Raw genomic sequence first — 21,782 nt, forward strand, 5'->3', positions numbered from 1 at the left:
CAATTTATTACATTGTATTCCTGAGAACAGCTGAGGTGAATTAACCACTGTAGCCACTATTTCTATTTACTATTCCTTCTGACATCCATGAGATCCTGTGTGCGTAGCACTGCTGCGGTTGCTGATGCCTTTTGGGTCAATGTGAACTTGTTCAAAACTTATTCAACTGGTGGGGTTAGCATGGAGCCAAATCCTCACCCATCAACCACCCAGCAGGTGCATCAGCTTATGCTTGCTGCTACACTAACCATCACTTGGGTTTTGGGCAGCTTGGAGCGTGACCAGAACAAAAGATGTTAACACACAAACAGTTTTACAAAGAAGGTACACCAGGTGTTATGGCAGTACTGGGTAAACATGCCTCCCCCCCAGCTACAGAAAAGGTTATGAGGAGTGTGCCTTCTATGCACTCTTTCATCTGACAAAGCCAGTATATGTGACAAGATACTTGTATTCTTATGTACAGCCTATATCCATGCCTGTATGCATCACCATTTAGTTCTACAAAACATACTTAAAGTTGGATTATTTTTCATTTAAAAACCCCACTGAGCACTTTCATCTAAATAATGCTGCAAAGTGAATTTTGGCTGAACTCATGGAGGTTATTTTTCTATTGCCTGTCCTCAATTTTATCTTCCTCTAGGGACAGGTGAGATAAACAAAGTAGATTATTGATGACAAATACTTTGGATGTATTTTGGAAATTAAGCTGCCTTTTGTTTTTTTACCCCCGGAGAACAGCCAGGCCCTGTAGGATTGGTATCTCATCCACAGAAGGGGAAAGGAATTAATTTTTACTCAGTAGAAGGCTACTTTTTTCTACCAATGAGCATATCAGAATTACTGTTACTGTTTTATGAACTTCTGATGATCAGGTGGCAGCCATTTTCAACATGATCTTCAGTTGAAAGAAGTGCATGAGTACTCCATGGCCATGTTTTACATTTACCATCTTCTCCTGAACCATCACTGTCCACATCCAATCATCTGCAATGTCCAAGAAGCCATGGCTCAAAGTATGGAGCAAATTAAGTCAGTCTTGGCAACCTTACTATTCTGTAAATGCAAACACAGTGATACAGCTTACTGTAGTTGGGACACAGGTATGAGCAGTTTCAAACCATGATTTAAGATTTTTGTTATGTTTATTTGGGCTATCTTGTGAAGGGAATATTCCACAGAATGATGGCATGCAAGAAAAAAATCTAGTCACCAACTGAAATGCATAAAATTATTACAGTTCTTAATACAAAAAAATTATATAGTTGAGAGTCAGAAAATAAAAAAGGATTTTTTCTCTTCCTTTTAAAAATACAAAATATTAATGAAGAAAATGTACTAGAAGTAACACAGAATATAAATTTTTTTTAATAAAAGAAAATCTCTGCAATGTTTCAGACTTCACAGAAGAAGCTTGCAAAACAGGCAGATTTATTAATTTTAGTACAACTTACTTTGATCACTTACTTTCAGATAATTATTTTTCCAATTAATCAGAATCTCTGTCTCATATTTTGACTTAAAAAGTGCAATCACCTTTACATTTCAGTAGAAAACATTGCTGTTATTTGTATTGAAAGCACGACCTTCTTTATTACTACCCCAGATACTACATCCATAGCATCTTTCTATTAACTGTCCACATACAGTTTGAAACATCATAGCCTACTTGGTTGTGATTTCTGGTCTGATGTCATGGAATGGAATTAGAGCTCCTTTGCATCAGCTTTTTCTTCTCTGGAGAAAGTTACTTTCTTTACTTCATTATATCTTGTGACAAGTTACCTCAAGCCTGTGAGAACAATTTTAGTTTTAACTCTTTGCTGCTCTTTGGTGGTACTTCACTGACCGTTAGCAAGCTCTTACCATAAGATGGCTGCTCAAAAGATTCTGGATTTTCAAAATGCAGCTTTTAATTAACAGGTATTTTTCTCTCAAATCATCCTGGCAGCAGTCTTTGAGAATGGATGTGGAAAGAAGTTCCTCTAATACTGAAACTCAAGCTCCTTTTAATGTAAGATTAGGGCATACTAACCAAGGAACCTACAGACCATTCTCTCTCCTATCTAAAAAATAGATAATAGATTTTATTTTTACTGTAAATGTGGTAATGCCTGTGAACGAAAAGATCTTTCAGAAAGACAGAATCAACTGTCATTGTCATCCAGCAAAAACTGGAGATCTTCATTCTTCTCTGTCAGTCAGCTTTCTTCATTCTTAGAATCCCTCCCGTTCAGATGCAAGTGCTTCATCAACAGATTTTACATGCTTCTCCCCAGCATAAATGCCATAATGCAGGTTGTCATCCTTTACAGTAGCCCACGACATCTGCTTGGTGGAGAACCTTGCTGCCCACTCTCCTGCCTTGTTGACAACAATGACACCCCCCAAACCCCCAGCTCGTGACTTCATGTAGTCTAATGCAGTGTCCGCTGCTACCTCTGGTGACATTCCTGAAAAGAAAAACAAAATCACTTCATAGTACCTGTCCTGACAGTTTTAAAATTCTCTTAAAATTTCACCCCTTCCCATGGAACCAATCAAATCTAACTTCTCTTTCAACTAGATTGGCAAGAATTTTCCACTCTAACAAAGAAAGCATTTTTGGAAAGGCTCTGGACAGTTGCGAAGAGCTTCTATACTGTGGTACTGCTCCAAATATTTATTTACATAGCTTCAGATTTTGATTCAGTTTCTGTGTTTAATACAAACTAACTCACAGACTTCATGTTCAAGACACACCATTTCTTATGCCATCATCTGACTGGAAAAAAACACCAATCTGCATGGTTTTCATCAAAGGTTTGGGACAAGCTAGATCTAAAGCATTTACAATTTGAAAAAACACACATCAAAACAATAAAAAATTTCAGTCCTCATCTCTGCTCTAGTTCCACTGGCTGCAACAGAGCTCAAAGCACGTACTACACATTGTCATAATTTATCAAAAGCAGACATCAGCATAACTCTTCCTGAAACTTCTGAAACCATCAGGCAAAATGAGGTCTCAATGTATTAGATATCAGACAAAGGACCAGCAATGCAACTTTAGCTTTTCACTACTTGATTTGTATTAGCAGGAGTATTTTCTAAATAAATCCAATTTAATAGGTACATCATACACTCAGACCTGTAATAGCTGCAAAATATTTGTTCACTGCAAGTTTAAATATACATTCAGGAATGCAGCTGGCTTGGCCTAATTACCCTAAGATATAGACAGTCAGTCACGTTATGCAGCTTAGGTTATAGAACAAAACCTGACCTTCATGCCTTCCCTGCAAATTTTGAGTTAAAACCAAATAAAACCAGCACAGTCAGAATTATTCACAGCACTGGTGACTGACAGGATAAAGCTCCTTACTCTGACGCACGGGTGACACTGTGACTATTCAAGTCAGTGGCACTGTCTTCAAAGGGTCAGTATTTCACTGTTTGATTTTTCACCAAGACAACAGCTGCCACTATAACACTGAAATTCCAACAGCTGTTAAGACTGGCAAAGCAACTCAGTCCTGAAATACAGAAGTAAATTTTGCAGCATTTGTCCAAAAGAGGATATTTTGTATGCAAATTACCAAATAGCTGAACAGAATTATGTGGGCTCTACAGTTGTTCTTACATATGCAACTCCAGCTCGTTGTTCAAGGACTCAAAAAGCTGTAATAACGTGAGGGTTTGTTTTCAGTGCCTTCATGGAAACATGTTGGGAGGAGGGGCTGGGGGGAATCTAGTAGCTGCCAGGCAAACGTGTCAGCAGAGCTATACTTCTGGGGAGAATGAATGAAGGTAAAGCAAGCATGGGCAGGGTGAACAAGTGCAAACCAATTAGACATGAATACATATGGGTTCATTTTCTCTTTTTCCAATAAACTTTTTAATTTGAGACTCATTTGCCTTTCAAACTGATTAATCACGAGCCAGATAACTGCTATCAATGCATAAGTCTTGCAATGCAGTTAACATCAACCCAAAGAAGAAACTGAACACAGTTTAGACAAGAGCTTAGAAAGCTGTTCACAAATTGAATACTTAGTGACATAATTTAGAGGGTAAAGGGAGAGCATAACATGTTAAGAGCTTTGGGAAATAATCTGTAGGTTGTATTTTATGCTGAAACTGTCACGTCAGCTATGAGATTTAGAGAAATGCACCCATTATATGCAAACAGCCCTATAAACAACAAAAATATTTGCAGCTGTTACTTGTCTCTCTACTTACTGCTTCTCCAATGAAAATGTAAATTGAATGTTTTTCAACTATTTCCACTTTAGTTGATCTCAAAGCAAGTTACATTGTACTGTCCCAAAGCTACAGCTTTCTAAAAATAATGGTGATATCTATATTAATGATTCTTGAACTGCATGCAACACAAGTATGTTGTCTGGCTATGTTTACAGGCTGTAACATAATCAAGGGTTTAGATGACAGACTAAGTCATGAAGGTAAAGCTACAAAGGGTCATCCCACAGTCAGATTGTATTACCGCCACATAAGACATACTGTGTCAGCTGTTTACCACATACCCAGCCAGTTTAGTACATTTTCCAAAACAAAATGTAAATTGAAATCATGGTTAAAAAGTCTTAAAATAATTTCTGTTGCTGTAATCAGATACTTAAAACTTTACAGTTTATTAGAAGGGTAATATCCCGTAATTTCTATTTCAGTTCCAGTTATCTGTTTCTAGCCCTCCCTTACTGCTTAAATATATCTTATTTTTACTTGTTCTTTTTCCTGTTTGCAGAATTCTAGTTTATAATTGGAGAAAAAATTATTAAAGAAAACTTTCGTTAAAGTACAGAGTAATGTCTTTCAATGCACACTTATCTAAAGCATGATTCAGTGTCAGGCAGCAGAGGTAATTCTGTTAATCTCAGCTATTTTAGCTTAATTAATACTTTAATACTTTGTTTTGTTTTTAAAGTTTTTGTTTTAACATATCCACATACCCCTGAGAACAACTCTTCTGACAGCTGTTCTAGGATGATAGCATATATACTGAAACCTGTGACTAGGCAATGTTTCCTATCCTCATTATTTCAAATTACAGGAAGTTTGGAATATACCTTGCTCCATGTGATAGAGAATCAGTCGGGCTAAGACCACTTTCATAATGCTCTCCCCATGTCCTGTGGTTGAAGTGGCACCAGAATGGTTGTCAGCATAACCTCCACTTCCTTTTCAAAGGGGAAAAAAAAGAAGGCAGTATTCTGTAATATGATTTTAAAGCCCTGCATTGTTTAAAATAGGTACCAAACATTTCTTCCTTTAGGTCCATTAACTCTCTGTGAGAGAAAAGTGTCAGAAAAGCTTCTTTCTCATTTCTGCCACAATTTGAAAATTAAAATATATGAAAGAAATGAACAACAGTTGGAGCAAGTCAGCTGCCAAACTGAGAGAAAAGACTAGTGATCTGTTTGTGTACAAGAGGCAGAAGCAGGCCAACACTCCACAGGAATGGGCAAAAATATTTTCCAGAACAGCAAGGGAGGGTATATTGAAGATCAGCAAGATAGAGTCAGGATGCAGAATGCCAGGTCATATCAATTGAGAAGATATAAAGGAAGATCTAGTGAGGACATTGGTGAGCTGACCAGTTTGAGGGGAACTTATCCTCCACAGCAACTAAGAAATTTGAAGAGCATGGGCTCTAGCAAAACTTCACAAAGCACCCCTGAAGAATCTTTCAAGTCCTTACCACAAGCAGAGTATTTATTCTGTTAACTCCCCTTTCCCCCCTTTTTTTTTTCTCCCATCCTTGTTTTGCTGGCACATCCACACCCTGTTCTCCACCAAGCTTCTGCTTGCTCAATACCTATACTTCTAGCACATCTCCTAAAAATATTTCCCAGGAGCTAGGAAGAAACTTACCACAGCATTATAAACAAGGTACTGGGGGAAGGGAAAGAGGCCGTGGAAGAGCAATGAAAGTTTTTCCCTTCTGTTTCTTCCCTTTCTTGATCACAATATCCACAAAGTCCTTTAAAAGGATCACAAGTCCTTTTAAAGGACTTTGTGGGACACGTGGAAAAACACTGCCATATTAAGTCAATGCCCCCTTTCCAAAGCCTCTGATGATTAAAAGCACAGCTGACATTTCTGTATCAAATCCTGAAGATGCCTAGTGAGACCAAAAGTTGCAAGCAATATGCCCAAATGTGCACAGTTTCACTTGTCCTTCACAAATCCACATCCCAAACTATAAGAATGCTGAACATGATCTATATAGGAGGAGGGTATTTGCAGTCAAAAGGCTGCAGCCAGACACAAAACTGAAAACCATAGTCAAAATCCAGAGGATACCAAAATGTTAGCAACTTTGCATGCAAAAGAAAGACAGTTTTATAATAATCATATACTGCCAACAGCAATGCTATTTGAGTTTGGAACATGCTTTACTCAAAATAATTATTTTCCAAATCCCAGCTGTATGGTAGAACCGTGAAGCAATCAAATGGCAAGTCTGTTTCATGAGAGGAAGATGTCTGTGGAAAGGATTTCAAGTGTCTCTTTATACTTGGATAAGAGATCTCTTAAAATATTTCCTTTATTCCATACCACATCTATTGGGTTCTTAGACAGTCTTATCGGGGTTCTCTTAAGAACAGGAATTTACTCAAAGTTGCAAGTCATTTTATAACTCTTGCTCACTGATAGAAGCGGTAATTGCAATTACACCTTCTTTCTTAAGTATCAAGGAAACAGCATCTTATTATGGAGAAGGCTACATTTTTTGACTTAGCAGAAAGCAGAGCCATAAAAAAAGGAGAGCTTTATCAGAATCAACAGAAAGGAAACACAGGTGTCAGCACTGAAGAAAGGACAGAAAAAACAAACTCTCATCCCTATTTTCCACATAGAACTCCCAATTCTTTCTTGCAAATCTCCATGCTCTAAGGAGCTTTAGCTTTGATAAATTTGAATGTTAGACCTCTGTTTCAGATAGACTAGAATTTATATTTTGTTTTACTAATGAAAAGGAAAACTGTAATACTTTTTTTCCTTTCTTTAAATGAAGTACCCCCGAAAAGTGAAAGGCAAGATCCCATACCCCATACCTATGCATGCTGTGTCACCAACACGGCCAACCAGTTTATTAGAGAGTCCTCCTGTGGATGTTGCACAAGCTACATTGCCTTCACTGTCTATAGCAACAGCACCAACTGTTCCAAGGTCTCTGCCAAGAAAAACAGTTCACAAAATTAGACAGAATTAAAGCATACCTGCCAAAGCACGTTGCCTTTATTTCCCAGGTAGCTTTAAAGAAGATTTCTACAACAGAATTACTGCTCATTATAAAGCTGTTTTTGCCATGCTTCTCATTACAAAAATAACAAGAAAAGTGCAACAGTTCTCACAAGCTTTGTATTTAACAGAGTAGAAAACACTTTTTTTAAAATCTTTCCCCCACAACTTGTTTACTTTCATAGCATGGAAACTTGGGGAGGAAAAAAGACCGCAAAACAAAAGCACACAGGGCAGAAATACTTCTAGTCATTATAGTTCTGGAGTAGTTTTTTGGCTGACACACAAACTGACACACAACTTTCCCCTAAATGGCAACTCAAAGATCCAACAATTGGCTCCACTGTCTCAACAGGAGGTTAACCGGAATTATTAATGACAATGCACATAAATGAGTGAATACAGAAAAGGACAGTAATGTTATGCATGCACTGAATCATTTCCTTCCTGTTCCTCCTCTTTCCTTTTCCTCACTCCTCCTAATGTTTGAAGGCTAAAAAAAAAAAAAAGCTTATTTTCCTTTCAACTAGTATTGCTCACAATGCATCATTAAGACATACTTCAGTCTTTGTACTCTGTAGCTACATAATCTTGAGGTTTAAATCCCTTGGCCAGTAGACTCTGCTGAAACTGCACACTGGTTTAAAAATCTTCAGGCACTGAAGAAAACAGAAATCTCAACTATATTTCTTCAACACAGAAAAGACATATACAATAGCCTGCTCAAAATAGACGTGTAGTTGTGTATGGAAAAAAAAGCCTGTCGTGACTTACTGTAACAGTTGCTGCACTGAGAAGTGAGACATTACTGAGAAGCAACAGTTTAAATATCCATATATTCTAGTCTTAGCAATTCACGTAGGAACATAACCCAGTATGTGACTAGAAGATACCAAACCCCAAAAATAATCACTCCACATAGGAAAATAATTTGTAACAATCCTTCAAGGACCTACCCAACAGGCAACTCGAAAAGGAATACCTTTCAAATTTGCCTGGGCACTGGTGAGGGTTTCTCTATACCTCTGCAAAATCTAAGCTGATTAAGTCAGACATAGACCTTGTGTACCTTGAAACCCACAGTCAGTTTCTCAGAGACCCAACTTCCTGTTCCCTCCTGCTTATGTAAAATATCATACTGTCAGTCCCTACACTTCATTCACAGCAATTCAAAGCTGACTGATGAATCACAGGCCTTATAAGCTGCTCTGACATTTATGTGGAGACGGACCTCATCTCAAACTGATATGATGGTGCAGATGGGCTTCCCACCCATCCATCTGTTACAAATGATTTGCTGAAAAGAACATTAGTAAATTCAGTACTCCCTTGCACATTCATGTAGCACCCTTCAACCAACTAAAGTTAGATCCTCCTGAGAAATTAAGAAACATGTATCCAGATGTACATTTTCTTAGATAAGTATTTACCTTAGGTAACTGTGAAAATAAAAGCACACAGATGACACAGGCAGTAATTACCTGTTTAGGTATGACAGCACAACTGGCAATAAAAAACAAAGTGAATGTGTCTAACACACCTCATCTACAGTGGAGCAAACAGACAACTACACTTGATTTCTTACAGTCCCTTTTTTACTGCTTCAGTGTAACCTTTCCTTTGATCATCTTCAGAACAAAGGCAAAGAAAATACAAATAATTTTTTCTTCATGGCTAGTTGACTCCAAAACATTAACAAGGAAGACAAAACTCAAATTATAATCATCTCTCTATTTTTAGTTATTGACAGTAGCAAGAACTTCAACACGTACCTGTGGTATACCAAAGGATGCTATTAAGGATTTTTTCCATCAAGAATTATTCCTATATACTACATGTACTGTGATACAGAAAATGTTATTTGGATTTGTTCATTCCCTTTTGTCTAAATCTTTCATTTACATGTAAGACATATACTATCCCCATTTAACTAATGAGTTACCTGCAATTTTGTCTCTCAGCACTGCATCAGTAGTGGGGTTTTCTGTTTATTGTTGTTAGGGTCCTTGTTAGTTAATACCTCCTCAAGTTACTCTAGCAGTGTGATTCACAGTGGGGCTAGAAGCCCATTTGCTACATTACAGCCAGACTCAGCACCCTTTCTGTGGGATTCTCAGGCAAACTCCAGTAATTCTTAACAAGGGTATTGCCAGAGTCTTTGCAGCGTGAGACTGCAGATAAATCAAATCATGCCTTGTTCTCGGCAAATGGTGTGCAGGATGGAATGCTGTACGTGCAATGGAATCCTAAGCTTTCAGAATAAATCAGTGCAGGCTTCTAACCAGCAGAGGAGAAAGGTATCTCTTATGGAGACACCAGATTTTACCTGCAAAGCCTATGAAACCCCAGGGTTTCCAACACTGTGAAGATCAGGGGATTGGAAGTAAAATATACACCAACCTTTGAATTCCCAGTATGATCTGGTATTATGGTGCCTCTGACTAATACTACTTCACCTTCTGTCTGTTCGCCTCAGGCAAGTTTCTGCATAATCACTGTGGACATAACAGGGAAAAAGAACATTCCACATGTGATACAGAATGAAATGGGCTTGCATTAAAAAAGACGTGCTTTCAACTTTGTCTATTTGTGGTGATATTTTTGTTTTCAGAAAAAGAACATCATGGCTCAGATAAGAAAAAGTCTTCAGCCTTTCAGAAATACACAAGGTTTTTATTATCAGACATTTCAGAAGTCCATGCTGAAACTGAAGATGCCTAACACTTCTCAGAAAAAAAAGAAAAAAAAAGGTAAGAATGAAGCAGTTATGAGGAATGAATGATGACTTAAATGCCATGCTATTCCAACTGATATGTTCAAGAGAGCAAGAGGCAGTGGTGGCTACACCACCCTCAAAATTCTTCGCAATGAGTGATAATGCCACACAGTCCTTGGACAGACTACGGATCAGAAGAAAACTTCTGTTGGATACAAGAAAAAGACTTACGGTCAAGGAACAACATCACTTTGTTTACAAGACCATATTTACACTTTGTCTCATTACTTGGTTTTTCCTTCTAGCAACTCACTGAAAGTAATATATAGGTTGTAACTTATAGCCTCATTTCAAGGACTTTAATTAACATGCTCACAGAAGAAATTTCTTCCCTCTGATCTACAAATTCAGCTCTGTCCTGCCATTAGTCCTGCTTCACAAAACAGATGAACAGCACATAATAAAGCATTTATGTAATGTAATACAGTGTTTTCCTGCACTACAAGCATGGATGTACAAACGGAAGCTCAAAACAATTTAGTGTTATATGCCTACCTCACAGACACAGAAAACATTCTTAACAGACAATGTTTTTCGTTCCTATATTGTCCACCTCACCTTCCTCCCAACTTTATACAAGATTGTGTTGTTTTCCAAGTGATGTTCATTTTGCTGTTGGGCAATACCATCCAGCAGCATCTCTTTTCCAACCCATCACTAAACTTGGTAATTTTTTTCATTCCTTTTCATAACCAACAGCCACAATCACCACTCAGAAGGAATTACTGGTCAAAGTCTGATGCTTAACTATCTAATCCAATTTAAAGACAAATCTGATCATCTACTTTACCAAGATCAGCTTTCTTAGGTTTTTGGGTTTTATTTAACTTTAGTATGTGCACTGGAGATTTTTAAAAATAAGTTCCTCCACAGAAAAAGCTATGCAAAATAATACCTGCTGTTTGTTACAGCTAATCTATGCACTTCTCTAACTGATGATTTTAAGAGCAGTAACAAGTTCTAACCTTGTTCTCCAATAAAGCCACAAAACCCATGCTATTGTCAAAGTGACCAATAATCTGCTTAAGCAGCAACAAGTTTCATCAAGTTTGTTCCAGTAATTTAAGTGTAAGCAAATTCATTGAAAGCTTGATTTTCTACTGCTTTCAATAAAGACATACTGTAAAGACTGTATCAAACCACATAACATTTGGAATACAGGCCTTCAAGGTTTGTGTTTGTTTGGGGTCTTGTTTTTCTTGGTCGCTTTCTTTGGGGGTTTTTGTTTTCTTCTGAGTTTTTTGGTAACCAGATAGCACAAATTAAATTATCCAAATTAGAAAAAAATATATACATATTTTACCTACTTCTGAAACTCTTCAGGGTTGGAATCTGGTTCAAGGTTCTTCTTCCATCTCTCCCGGGATCTCTCAGTTATGAGTTTCTCCCCTGGAATTTCAGGAATACCCATGGCCTGAGCAAAGAGGTGTGCACCATGGTCAGTCAGCAGCATGTGCTTTGTCTGCAGAAAGACAAGAAATTCATTGAAAATTCTTCCTTTGTCTTGTACTGAGCAGCTTTATATAACTGCTATTTTTAGAAGTATCTACACAAAGAAAATTACAAATTTTATTTTAAACATTTCTAAACTTCTGTCCATATCCCCTTCCACTATAGCTGAAAAAGCTTTCAGTTCTCCAAACCACAAAGTTTAACCATCAATAGAAAAGAACTGTATTTATCTATTTAAAACTTGGTATAATGGGAGAAGAAAAATTGGTAAATTTGTTCTTTAGCTAATTTGTATGCAACTGTTTTGTACTGTTTCAAATGAATCATCAAATTACTACATAACTAACTGTTTTGTCCAGTTAACTAAGAGATTTAGAAGGCTTTTATTTAAAAGAATGCTAAATAAATTCCTGTTTAAAGGCATTACACCTAGTAAAATAACCAACAAATGTAAATAGCATTCAACTAAAATGTTCCTTATTATCAGATGAACAATATAATTTTAAATATTTTCTTCAACAAGCTACTATTCTTATTAACTCAGAGGATCAAATTTAAGAACAGAGTAATTTCTAATGGGTTTGACCAAACAATGTTTACTCTTTCTAACAATACTTGAAAGTTCTATTTTGATTCCTTTATTTACAAAGCACTTCAAACCAGATTTTAATTCAACAATATTAGTTAATTCCATGTTTCAAAGTCTGTAGAGCTTGGTTAATTCATATTTTAGAGAAACTTGCCAGATAAATTTGTTTAATTAATCCTTATACTTTAGTAGCTCTAAAATCTGATTTTCTTTTTTTTTTTTTTTTGTTTTAATGTGTCAAAAAGTATGCAGCAAGCAGCTTCTTGCACAGTTACACAGTTGTCACTTGCTCATCAGAGCCTGGGAAGGTTTTAGAGAAGTGGTGGTCTGACTATACAGCACAGAACAATTTCAGAGCAGAGCAGCTAACTTAGAGCAAGGCTTTCTGTCCCTGCAGCAGCACAGCACACCAGACCACCTGAGGTTCAAGCAGAACCATGTGATGCTGGAGGCAGCAGGCCTGCAGAGCCTTGCAAAGCACCCATGAGGCACAGTCCCAGCTCTTGGCCAGAAGCAAGGACAGCAGAGGCTGGGTATTTCTATGTCATGCTACATTCTTGAGGACATTTACAGTCTCAAAACTTCAGGTTAAGATGTTGCAGACCATCAACTGCTGTTGATTTCTGCAGTAAAGATAAGTAATCACTACCATGACCAACACACAGCACTGCATTGTTTTAAAGGATTCCAGACAAACCTCTTCCCAAGTCCAAGACACTGATCTCTACTTAAGCCTATTACAGCCTCTGAATTAAGCCCTTTGGACAGGGACGGAGGACTACACTTCAGAAACATTTCTGATGTTGAAGGCCTGCTATCAAACATTTTTGAAAATTTAAATGCCTTTTTAATTAATCTTTAATGCATGAGAGTACTGTTTTAGGGAATACTAAGGGTGACAAGGCATAAATCCCCTGTACATGTGAAAGCAGACATCAGTATTTCATACTGAGTGCTGTTACCATATTACCAGACAATGTAAGAGCTACCTATTTCTAACAAAACTAATAGGGAGTGTTCTTTGACTTGAAAGCCAACTTCTTTGTGCAACACTGCCCCCCTCTGCCACTACCACTAACCCATGAGAAGCACACAATACAATACTCAGAACAGTTTTGGTTTTAATTTGTGGATGTGGGTTGGGATTTTTTTGTTGTTTAGTGGGATGTTGTAGGAAATTTGAAATTTGCTTTAGTCTTGATCTGTACCAGAAGGCTGTGTCGTCCATCGTTCCCCTTCTTCAGCAACTAAGACTATATAATCCTTTAAATAAGTTTTAAAAATATAAAGCTTTATTATAAAAAAAGGAAGTTACTTTTAAAAACTTTTTCATAGGAGTCCATCCCATATGCAAATTTGAATAACATACGCACCTTCCTAGGCTACACAAACACGAATACTTGAGTATTGATAAATAAACTTCTATGACAGGACTTTGTGTTTGGGTTTTTTTTTTCCTTCTTTTTCAGTCTTCACTGAAAATAAGATGTCTTAAGGTGATTTTTGTCATTCTCTTCAGCAGATGTTGTCAGTCAAAAGAACTAGTAGAACACTGTCAAACAATGCAAAAGCACATTCTTCTGTCTCATTCTTCCAGTTTCATTAATATGTTTGCTAATGTAAAGTGCCTGGAAGACATTTACATAAAGTAATCCAAAAGGACAAGAAAATGGTTCAAGGGATCTTACAAATAAGCAAAAAATGCTGGCACTTTTAGTTAATTTCACTGGAAATGGGGAAAATACCCCAAATTTCTACCTGGCCTAAAGTTCAAAGCATCACAGTTGTTTATTTAACAATTCTGGCAGCACAGAAAAAAACCTGGCCCTTTGCTTACACAAATCTGTGTTATAAGGTAGATTCTCTTTCGCCTAATGCAAAGTCCTGCACAATAAGAGTAGGGGAAAGCACACATAGCTTACATATACCAATGAATTAGTGCTATAATGTTCATGAGAAGCCCATCTATTGAAGTGTTGGACCTGAGAAGGGTTACATGCCCCAAATTAAAAAAAAAAAAAAAAAATCACTTCACTATATCATTATATTTATGCTCAATACAAACAGGAATAATTAAACAGAAATTTAAGTGCTTTTTCTAGAATGTGTAATACTAGTTAATGTACTAAAAGTTTTCCACTTCTAGAAGCTACTGTGAACACCAGCACAGTAAATAATGAATGGAAATTATTCTGGCGCTCTCCTTTTTTCTGCTCCATGAATTTGGACAAGTTTGAGCCCAGTGGGAAAGTGACAGCCAAAAATGACAAATGTGTTGCAGCAACAACGTAGAGGAGCTACTCTGGCCACCAGATGGAGCTCACACTGTTCCATAATAGGCTGGAACTACAATTACAAGCAGAAGTACGGGGTGGTTTTGGTTGGTTTGTTTGTTTTCGGGAGCTGCATGCTTCAGAATTCTTTATGGCATTAAGACACCTCAGAACCACTGGGAATTATGCATACAGACTAAAGACCCCAGGAAAACTACCCTTATTGCCCCCAAGTCACACAGTTAAAATATTTTTTAATTAAGCACAGTACAACAAAACACACTATAAAATGCACTGTGAAATATCCTGGGTTGGTGTCTCAAAATTCCTGTCCAAGATAGATGGGAAACAACAAGCAGAAGAGCAACATTAGTTGGTATTCCCATTTATGGGAGATGGAGAAGTGCAGAAACTCATCTCAAGATATATCAAGCAATTTAGGCCAGTGTTGACATTTGAGATTTATCATCATGCACACAGATTTTTTTTCATTTTGGCAAAGAGTACCTTTGCCAGAAAATATCATGGTGTTAGGGCTACACCATTATACTTGGTCCCGTACAGTAGAACTTTATTTCATTTCAAATTTAACCTCAACACTTTTGAACACCAGCAGCACCATGCAATGACAAGACCTTGTAACAGACAAGACAGAGGAGAGGGCTGTTTCTAGTCACTTCTAGTTAATGACAAAATAAATCCGTATTTAGGAAGAAACTTTATTAATCACAAGTTTTAACACTGCTTTCTAGTAAACATACATTTCACAGAAGTATTTATATCCAATGTTTTAGTGAAGCGTTCTGATCTTAAAAACAGAACTATCCTCCAATTAAGGACACAAAAAAATTCTATCTGCTTTGGAGGCCACTGAGGACAAGATAAATGTCAATCATCTTTATAGATCACCAAAACAGTTTTTGTTTCCTCAGAAGTCAATCTGAAAGGTTAGAGAAATGTAAGTCTTCTTTATTAGTGTTTTTATAAATATGAACCTTTTCAACAATGTAGGATGAAAATGTAAACTCCAAAGACAGGACAAACTTTTGGTCACTGTCACAGCCTCATAATAGTAAAACAGACACAAATATCACACAGATGACTTACTCCCATCCTGACATAGAACAGTTGTACCACATCTGAAAAATAAGATAAGTCTGCTGTGGCAAATATTAAACGGACTTAGTGGAATAAGGTGGGATTGATCTTATATAGAAGGTCAAGTAATATTTTACTGCCCTGATGAATTGGATTATCTAGGAAAATCTGTCAGCATGACATAGAGCTAATGTTATCTTCTACTGATAGAAGACTACACTGTCCTGGTGCTACCACCTGATCAGGTCAGAGTGGAGAAAGCTGCTCAGAACAACAAAGGAGTGCATTACACAGCCAAATATGTAACTGGGTCATTTAATTCAGTTCCATACCACTGCAAAGTGAACAGTGTATTACCTAACTTTAATCTTGCAAGATCAAGCACAACACCCAGTGGCAACATAAAAGCTCTTCAAAAGCCAAGTGAAAAACAACAAAAATACCCTTGAATACCAGCACTGGAACTACAGAAGACCAACATGTATAGGTCAAGTTATGTTTCCTTAGAATGCTATTGTTTATAAGTACTTCTCAAAAACCCTTAAAGTAAGTGTTTCATGGTCATGATCACAGTTTCCAAGGACTGATCCCTTCCTAACTGCTTTAAAGCACTACACAAACATCATCACTGAGGTGTATCAATATACTGGATGAAGTTCAAAGGAAAAGAAAATGCTTCATACTCAAGTAGATAACCAGCATACCTTTTCCATAACAAGTCGAGCAAGTTTTATTGGGTTTGCTATGCACTTAACTGCAGATACTGCTCCAGAGTCTAAATTTTTTCCATCCATGATAATGGCATCCATTTCTACTTCACCTTTTTCATTTAGAACAGATCCACAACCTAAAGACAAATAAAAAAACATTAGGGGCCAAGAGAAAAAGAAGAAAGTCATTAAGAGCTAACCACCCAGGTGATTCAATTATAAGCTCTCATCAAGAAACCTTTCTTTTTCCCACTTTGCTGACTCACTGAAAGTATCTCCCAAATACAAACAAAACAGCAGAAACACTACTGAGTATAACCACAAAATCCAGCCATTAACAGTCTCATGGAGTACAACATCTATTTAAAAACTGAGTTTTATTTTTTATAAGATGAAAAACACACTTCCAATACCATCCAAATTATCTACTTGGTATTAAAGTTAAACCAACAAACCACCACAAACAGAATTCTTTATTACCCAGATCACTTTTAAGTGTACAAAACTATTTTGCCTTCACAGTTCTTCCAAAGGAGGATACAACACCACCCAAGAAAGGAATAGTATAACTTTTGGTCCTATCAACAGATTAACATCACACAGCACTCCAAGAAACTGCCAAAATTAATGGGGCAGAATAAGTGTCCTCTTACTACAGTGGCAAAGCTTGAAATAACAAGTTCTTCCATTACCAAATAAAAACAGTATATAGAGTAATTTTAAAAAGTAGAAATTAAGTAATAAAACATCAGGTAGTTATCTTCTATAATTATCAGTGCTCACTAACCTAATTGAAAATTAATGATGTACAAAATGAAACAATGCAAATTCTGTGTTTTTAACATAATGCCAATAATTGTACCACAGAAGAATAATATGTTGTAAGTCATCAAATGCACAAGCCTTGCTAATATAGATGGCAAAGACTAAACCTGAAAAGAAGTAAAAAAACCAAACCAAAACACGTCAGATTTACACAGTAGCTCAGGCAAAAAGACCTGAGCATTGTACATAACTAATCCAGTAGGGTTTTTCTCCTTTCTGTTAAAGCAACATTAAAGCTGTCCAGAAACCACTGTTAATAACTGACATAAAACTTCTATTCCAATGTACTTCAGACTTTAATATATGAAATTAAAACCTTTGTGACAAAAGGGAGCTAAATCCTGTAATTCTCCTCTTGTAATCTCAAAAACTGCCCTTGCCACATACAGACATACCCCCAAAAATTTTTTACCTGTCTCCAACTGCATTAATTTTTCCACAGTTCTGTCCTATATCATTCACAGTATGTTAATTTCTAGACCGATCTGTAAAGAGCTTACAGTTTAATTGCCTTGTACAACTTGTGACAACATCATTCTTCCAGCTTTTCCTTATGCTAGTAAGGAATTGTTTTCTTAGCTAAACCCTGCCATGCTCTTTTAACTTCTTTTGACAGGGTAGGCTTTCTAATATGTGATCACAAAATTCCCACTAGAATTAGGGTACCCCTTTCTCAAGCATCAGTGACCAGAACCATGGTTCCAGGGAAAACTCAAGGAGGCCCCTTCACCACTGCATTAAGAGTATCCCATGTCTATTGGACATACCTCATAGGATACATGTTAGGATTTTCTAAAATTTGCTGAGCAGAAAACAGTTGCAGACAGTTTCTTTAACCAAAGGCAGCTTTCTAAAAAAGTCTCCTTTTACAGCTGGTAAAGAGAGACAGGTACCTTCTAAGAACAATTTATCCCACTTGCCATAGACTCACAGAAAGGCCTGGGTTGGAAAGGATCTTAAAGATCATCTACTGCCAACTGCTTTCCACAGTCAGGGACACCACCCACTAGATCAGGTTGCTCAGGGCATGATCCAACCCGGCCTTCAATACTTGCAGGGATGGGGCATCCACAACTCCTACAACTTTGAAGCTGTGTAGCCAACTTTTCTCATTCCACTGATCACCACAAAAGTCTGTACGCCACTGTAAAGCTACTTACTGAACTTCAGGTGATCTCAGATGGGATGAATCCTTCCTTCTGTGGTTACCTTTTACCAGAAAAGGTAAAGTAAAAGGCTTTCTTTTTACCTGCCTTCCAAATCAATGGGTAGGGACTACCAGCCTCTGCGGCCATGGTATCCATTGGCAGACGAAAAATAAAGTTTTTGGCCTACTTATTAAGCAAAGGGCTGGGAAAACAAGAGACAGACAACAGAAGCCAATCTAGGAGGAAACAAATAATCAACATGTCTGACATCAGCCTAATCACAGCTGGGATACTGAGAGGAGTACTGCAACTCCCTCTATCTGTGGACAGATAGATCTATCCTCTGCAAAGGCTGCACAGGAAAGAGTGTGCAAGGATCAACAGAATGTCAGTTCTTACACCTGGAGTACTCATGCCAATCTGGTTCATACTCCTAGCCAAAGAGATGACACAGAAATATAACCACGCCACAATTAGAACTTGATAACTTTATTGTGCTGCACAAGTCGCTAAAATGGTAATTTTCTACACCAGTAAAGCTTCTGAGCCCTTGCACCAAGCCTACATCAAGATGATGCTAGATAGCATGGCTACACCCTTCCATGCAAAAAAGGACACAACTTGATTGTTCTGCCCATTCTTCCCCATCTTTATTGCCGTCTCATAGCAATGTCTGTGCTTGCCTAGAAAATATTACAGCAAAATTGATGTTATCCTTTTATGAAGATAAATACTACACAGTGAGTTTTAAACAGCCACTTCAATCAGGGTCCTCTTCAGCTAATTTTTCTTTCAGCTAATGTTTGTCAGATTCTGAGAGCAGCTGTACCTAATATGATTTAACACAATTAGATATATCTGTAAGTAACAGACTACTTGCTGCTTAGATCATCATAGCCGAACCTGAAAAATGGGTGGAGGCTCAAGTCCAGTTAAGTAAAAGCTAAATGAGAGAATGCCACCCTGATGCTAACTATATAAAAGTACAAACTACATCTCCAAGTCCATTTCATGATTTCAGCTTGAATGCTCTAAAAATGAAAATGTTCAACCCAAGACTGTAACAAAACAATTAACAAAGTTTCCTATTAAATTAACAGTAACAAAGTTTCATATTAAAATAAGCTGCTCTCAACTGCAAGGTGAAACAGAATGAATGAAGCTCTGCAAACTAACTGAGCACATAAAACAATAGCTATGCTATCTACAATACTGAGCACCAACAGCTATTTCATTCCATGTTGTTTTCTGACATACCATGGTGGAAGTGGGGAAATATTTTTGCTGAAATTCATCAAAATAATAAACTTGAGGTCCTAAGAAGAGGAGAAAGTACTTGATTACTACCACTAACATTAATTCACATTACTGATTAGGAAATCCAGTTACAAACCCTTACTATAAGAAGGTATAGGTTTATGACTCATAGCATTACTGCATTGCTTCTCCAGTATTGTTTACAAAATTACTAATTGCAAACATTAATGAAGAGAAACACACCTAAAATCCCCAACACTAGCATTTCTATGGCAATAGGTAAAGGTCAAGCACTGAGGATTACACAATGCTGCAAGGTATATCCGAGTGCCTTAAAGAGGCACATTAACACATATTCCATAAGAGTCCATGTCTTAAAAGTGGATATTCGTAGCATAGTAACAGAAGATTTACAGAAGAGTAAAACAGCACTACACAAATTAAATGGCTGATAGATAACACTGAAGAATGGGAAAAGCATAACTCATCTTCCTAAGCATACTCATGAGAAACTACAGTACATACCATGGTGTGAAATCACCTATTTTGTGAAACTAGTATTTACTCCACCACAATGTACATAAATCAATAATAATGCAATAATAATTATAATACAAGCTAGAATTTTCAGAAGCATCCGGGCAAAACATTCAAAATATAATATGATTTTAAGTCCACTTAATTATTAAAAAACTTACCTGCATTAAAATGAGGATCATCTTCCATTGACCGTACTGCCTCCTCAACTGCATCTACGGCACTGCCTCCCTGCTTCAGGACACCGTAACCTCGCAGCGCAGCTCTGACAACACCAGCACGACATCCCTCTTCTCTCTCCTTGAAGATCCGGCCAGCTCCACCATGCACCACGATGACAGGCTTCATCCTGCCAAGTTCCTCCCCAGGCTTTCAGCTGTGCACACAGGTCTTTAGCATGTGCTTCTTTCTACATGGAGAATGGCTCCAGGTTAGGTAACACATATGGGCAGTTTGCCACAATTTTACCTTTTGGGAAGCCAAGCACTCACGTGAAGCAGCTCCTAATTCAGTCTGGATGAGACCCCAGGCAATTTGGTGCAACTCTGAGGCCAGCCCTGCTTTGAGGAAGGATTTGGGTGCAGTGGCACAGAAAGGGCCTCTTTCAGGCTAAGTTACTCTACAGTCTTGTTGCTTAGTATGAACCTTGTGTGGTGATTATACATTACACGAGAACAAACCTTGAGTAACCCCTGAACCTGCTAACTGCTCTTTGTTTTAGATGGGTAGCCTGCTGTCAGAGTACAGTAATATCACCAGCAATAAAGAAAGGCAACTGACCCGACCCGAGTTAAAGGCTTACCCCGCTCAACCACCTGGATCCGAGACCTCTGGCCTCTTGCACTACTTTGAACTTCGAGCAGGAAAACAAGGCGTTCATTCACACCTGGCAGCCAACACCTTGTTGTTACTGCTCATGGCCTCCTACGAGCTAAAGAGATTGTTGCTAGCTGCTACACACCTTTGGTGATGCAGGTCACCGATTTTGATTCCAGAAAAAGGCAAAGAACCAGCAGCTAACTCGTCTCCTGCTGAAATCTGGGGCATCTCTCAGAGAAAACTCCCCTCTTGAAAAGTTTCTCGGGGACGGCTATTTTTGGAGGCTGTGAAGACTAGAATCTAACAGCCTTTCCCCTCATCCTACAGGCAAACCCCCCCCGACAGAGCCTCCCGCACCCCTCCGGTCCCTCGCATTCCTGCTGCCCCAGGGGAGGCCGGCCGGGATGGCAGCAGGCGGGGAGCAGAGGAAATCCCAGCCGGGGCCGCTGTGGGGCACAGCATCCCGTAAGCGAGGCCGTTCGGGCTTTTATTTCCGCCAGCAGCAACGCTCTTCCCTCACTCAGCACACGCTATTCTCGGCCGTAGGCTCAGCCCTGCCGCGCTCCTGCCGCTCAGGGCGGGCCCCCGCCGCTCTCCCGCCCGCCCCCGGCGTTCCCGAGGGTTCAGATCCCACCTGGAGCGCCCCGTCCTTGCTGTGACTCACGGCCGCCCTGGGCGCGCTCCCGTGCGGGTGCCCGCGGCAGCGCGGGGCGGGCGCAGCCCCAGGGACGCTGTGCGGGCAGCCGCCCTTAAGAGACATGGCGGCCCCGGCTGCGCCGAGGTGTGCCCGCAGCTGACATGGCTGTCGCTGCCGCTCGCAGCCCGCGGTCTCCGCCCTGCTCCGCCAGGGGCCGGGCAGCTGCCGCCGGCCCTGGGGCAGCGCGGCCCGGCCCTGGGCTACGGAGGGCGGGTGCCGCCGCGCCGTGCTCATCCGGGCGGGGTGCCCCCCTCAGCCGCGGTGCCGCCGCCACCGCCCTGCGCACGGCCACAGCCGCGCTCTCACACCAGCACGCCGCCTGCCACCGCTTGATTTCTCCCTCGAGTTAA

General features: G+C 38.9%; 1 protein-coding gene across 4 annotated transcripts; it reads right to left on the reverse strand.

Moving 5' to 3' along the window:
- Positions 1 to 1,423: 1,423 nt before the first annotated feature.
- ASRGL1 (asparaginase and isoaspartyl peptidase 1) lies at positions 1,424 to 21,558 on the reverse strand. 4 transcript variants are annotated; one of them, XM_058836612.1, is made up of 7 exons: positions 21,370 to 21,558; positions 20,078 to 20,325; positions 16,144 to 16,286; positions 11,335 to 11,489; positions 7,065 to 7,183; positions 5,073 to 5,183; positions 1,424 to 2,456 (listed from the first exon to the last, which is right to left on the reverse strand). In XM_058836612.1, exons 2-7 carry the CDS (start codon positions 20,262 to 20,264, stop codon positions 2,221 to 2,223), a joined length of 951 nt encoding a protein of 316 aa, XP_058692595.1. In that variant the 5' UTR covers positions 20,265 to 20,325; positions 21,370 to 21,558; the 3' UTR covers positions 1,424 to 2,220. The 4 variants fall into 4 exon arrangements, with proteins under 4 accessions (XP_058692595.1, XP_058692598.1, XP_058692597.1 ...); XM_058836615.1 differs by having other exon boundaries at positions 21,400 to 21,544; XM_058836614.1 differs by lacking the exon at positions 21,370 to 21,558 and adding an exon at positions 20,719 to 21,274.
- Positions 21,559 to 21,782: the final 224 nt, after the last annotated feature.

Source organism: Poecile atricapillus, chromosome 3 (genome assembly GCF_030490865.1).
Source record: "Poecile atricapillus isolate bPoeAtr1 chromosome 3, bPoeAtr1.hap1, whole genome shotgun sequence".
Classification (NCBI taxonomy): Eukaryota; Metazoa; Chordata; class Aves; order Passeriformes; family Paridae; genus Poecile; species Poecile atricapillus.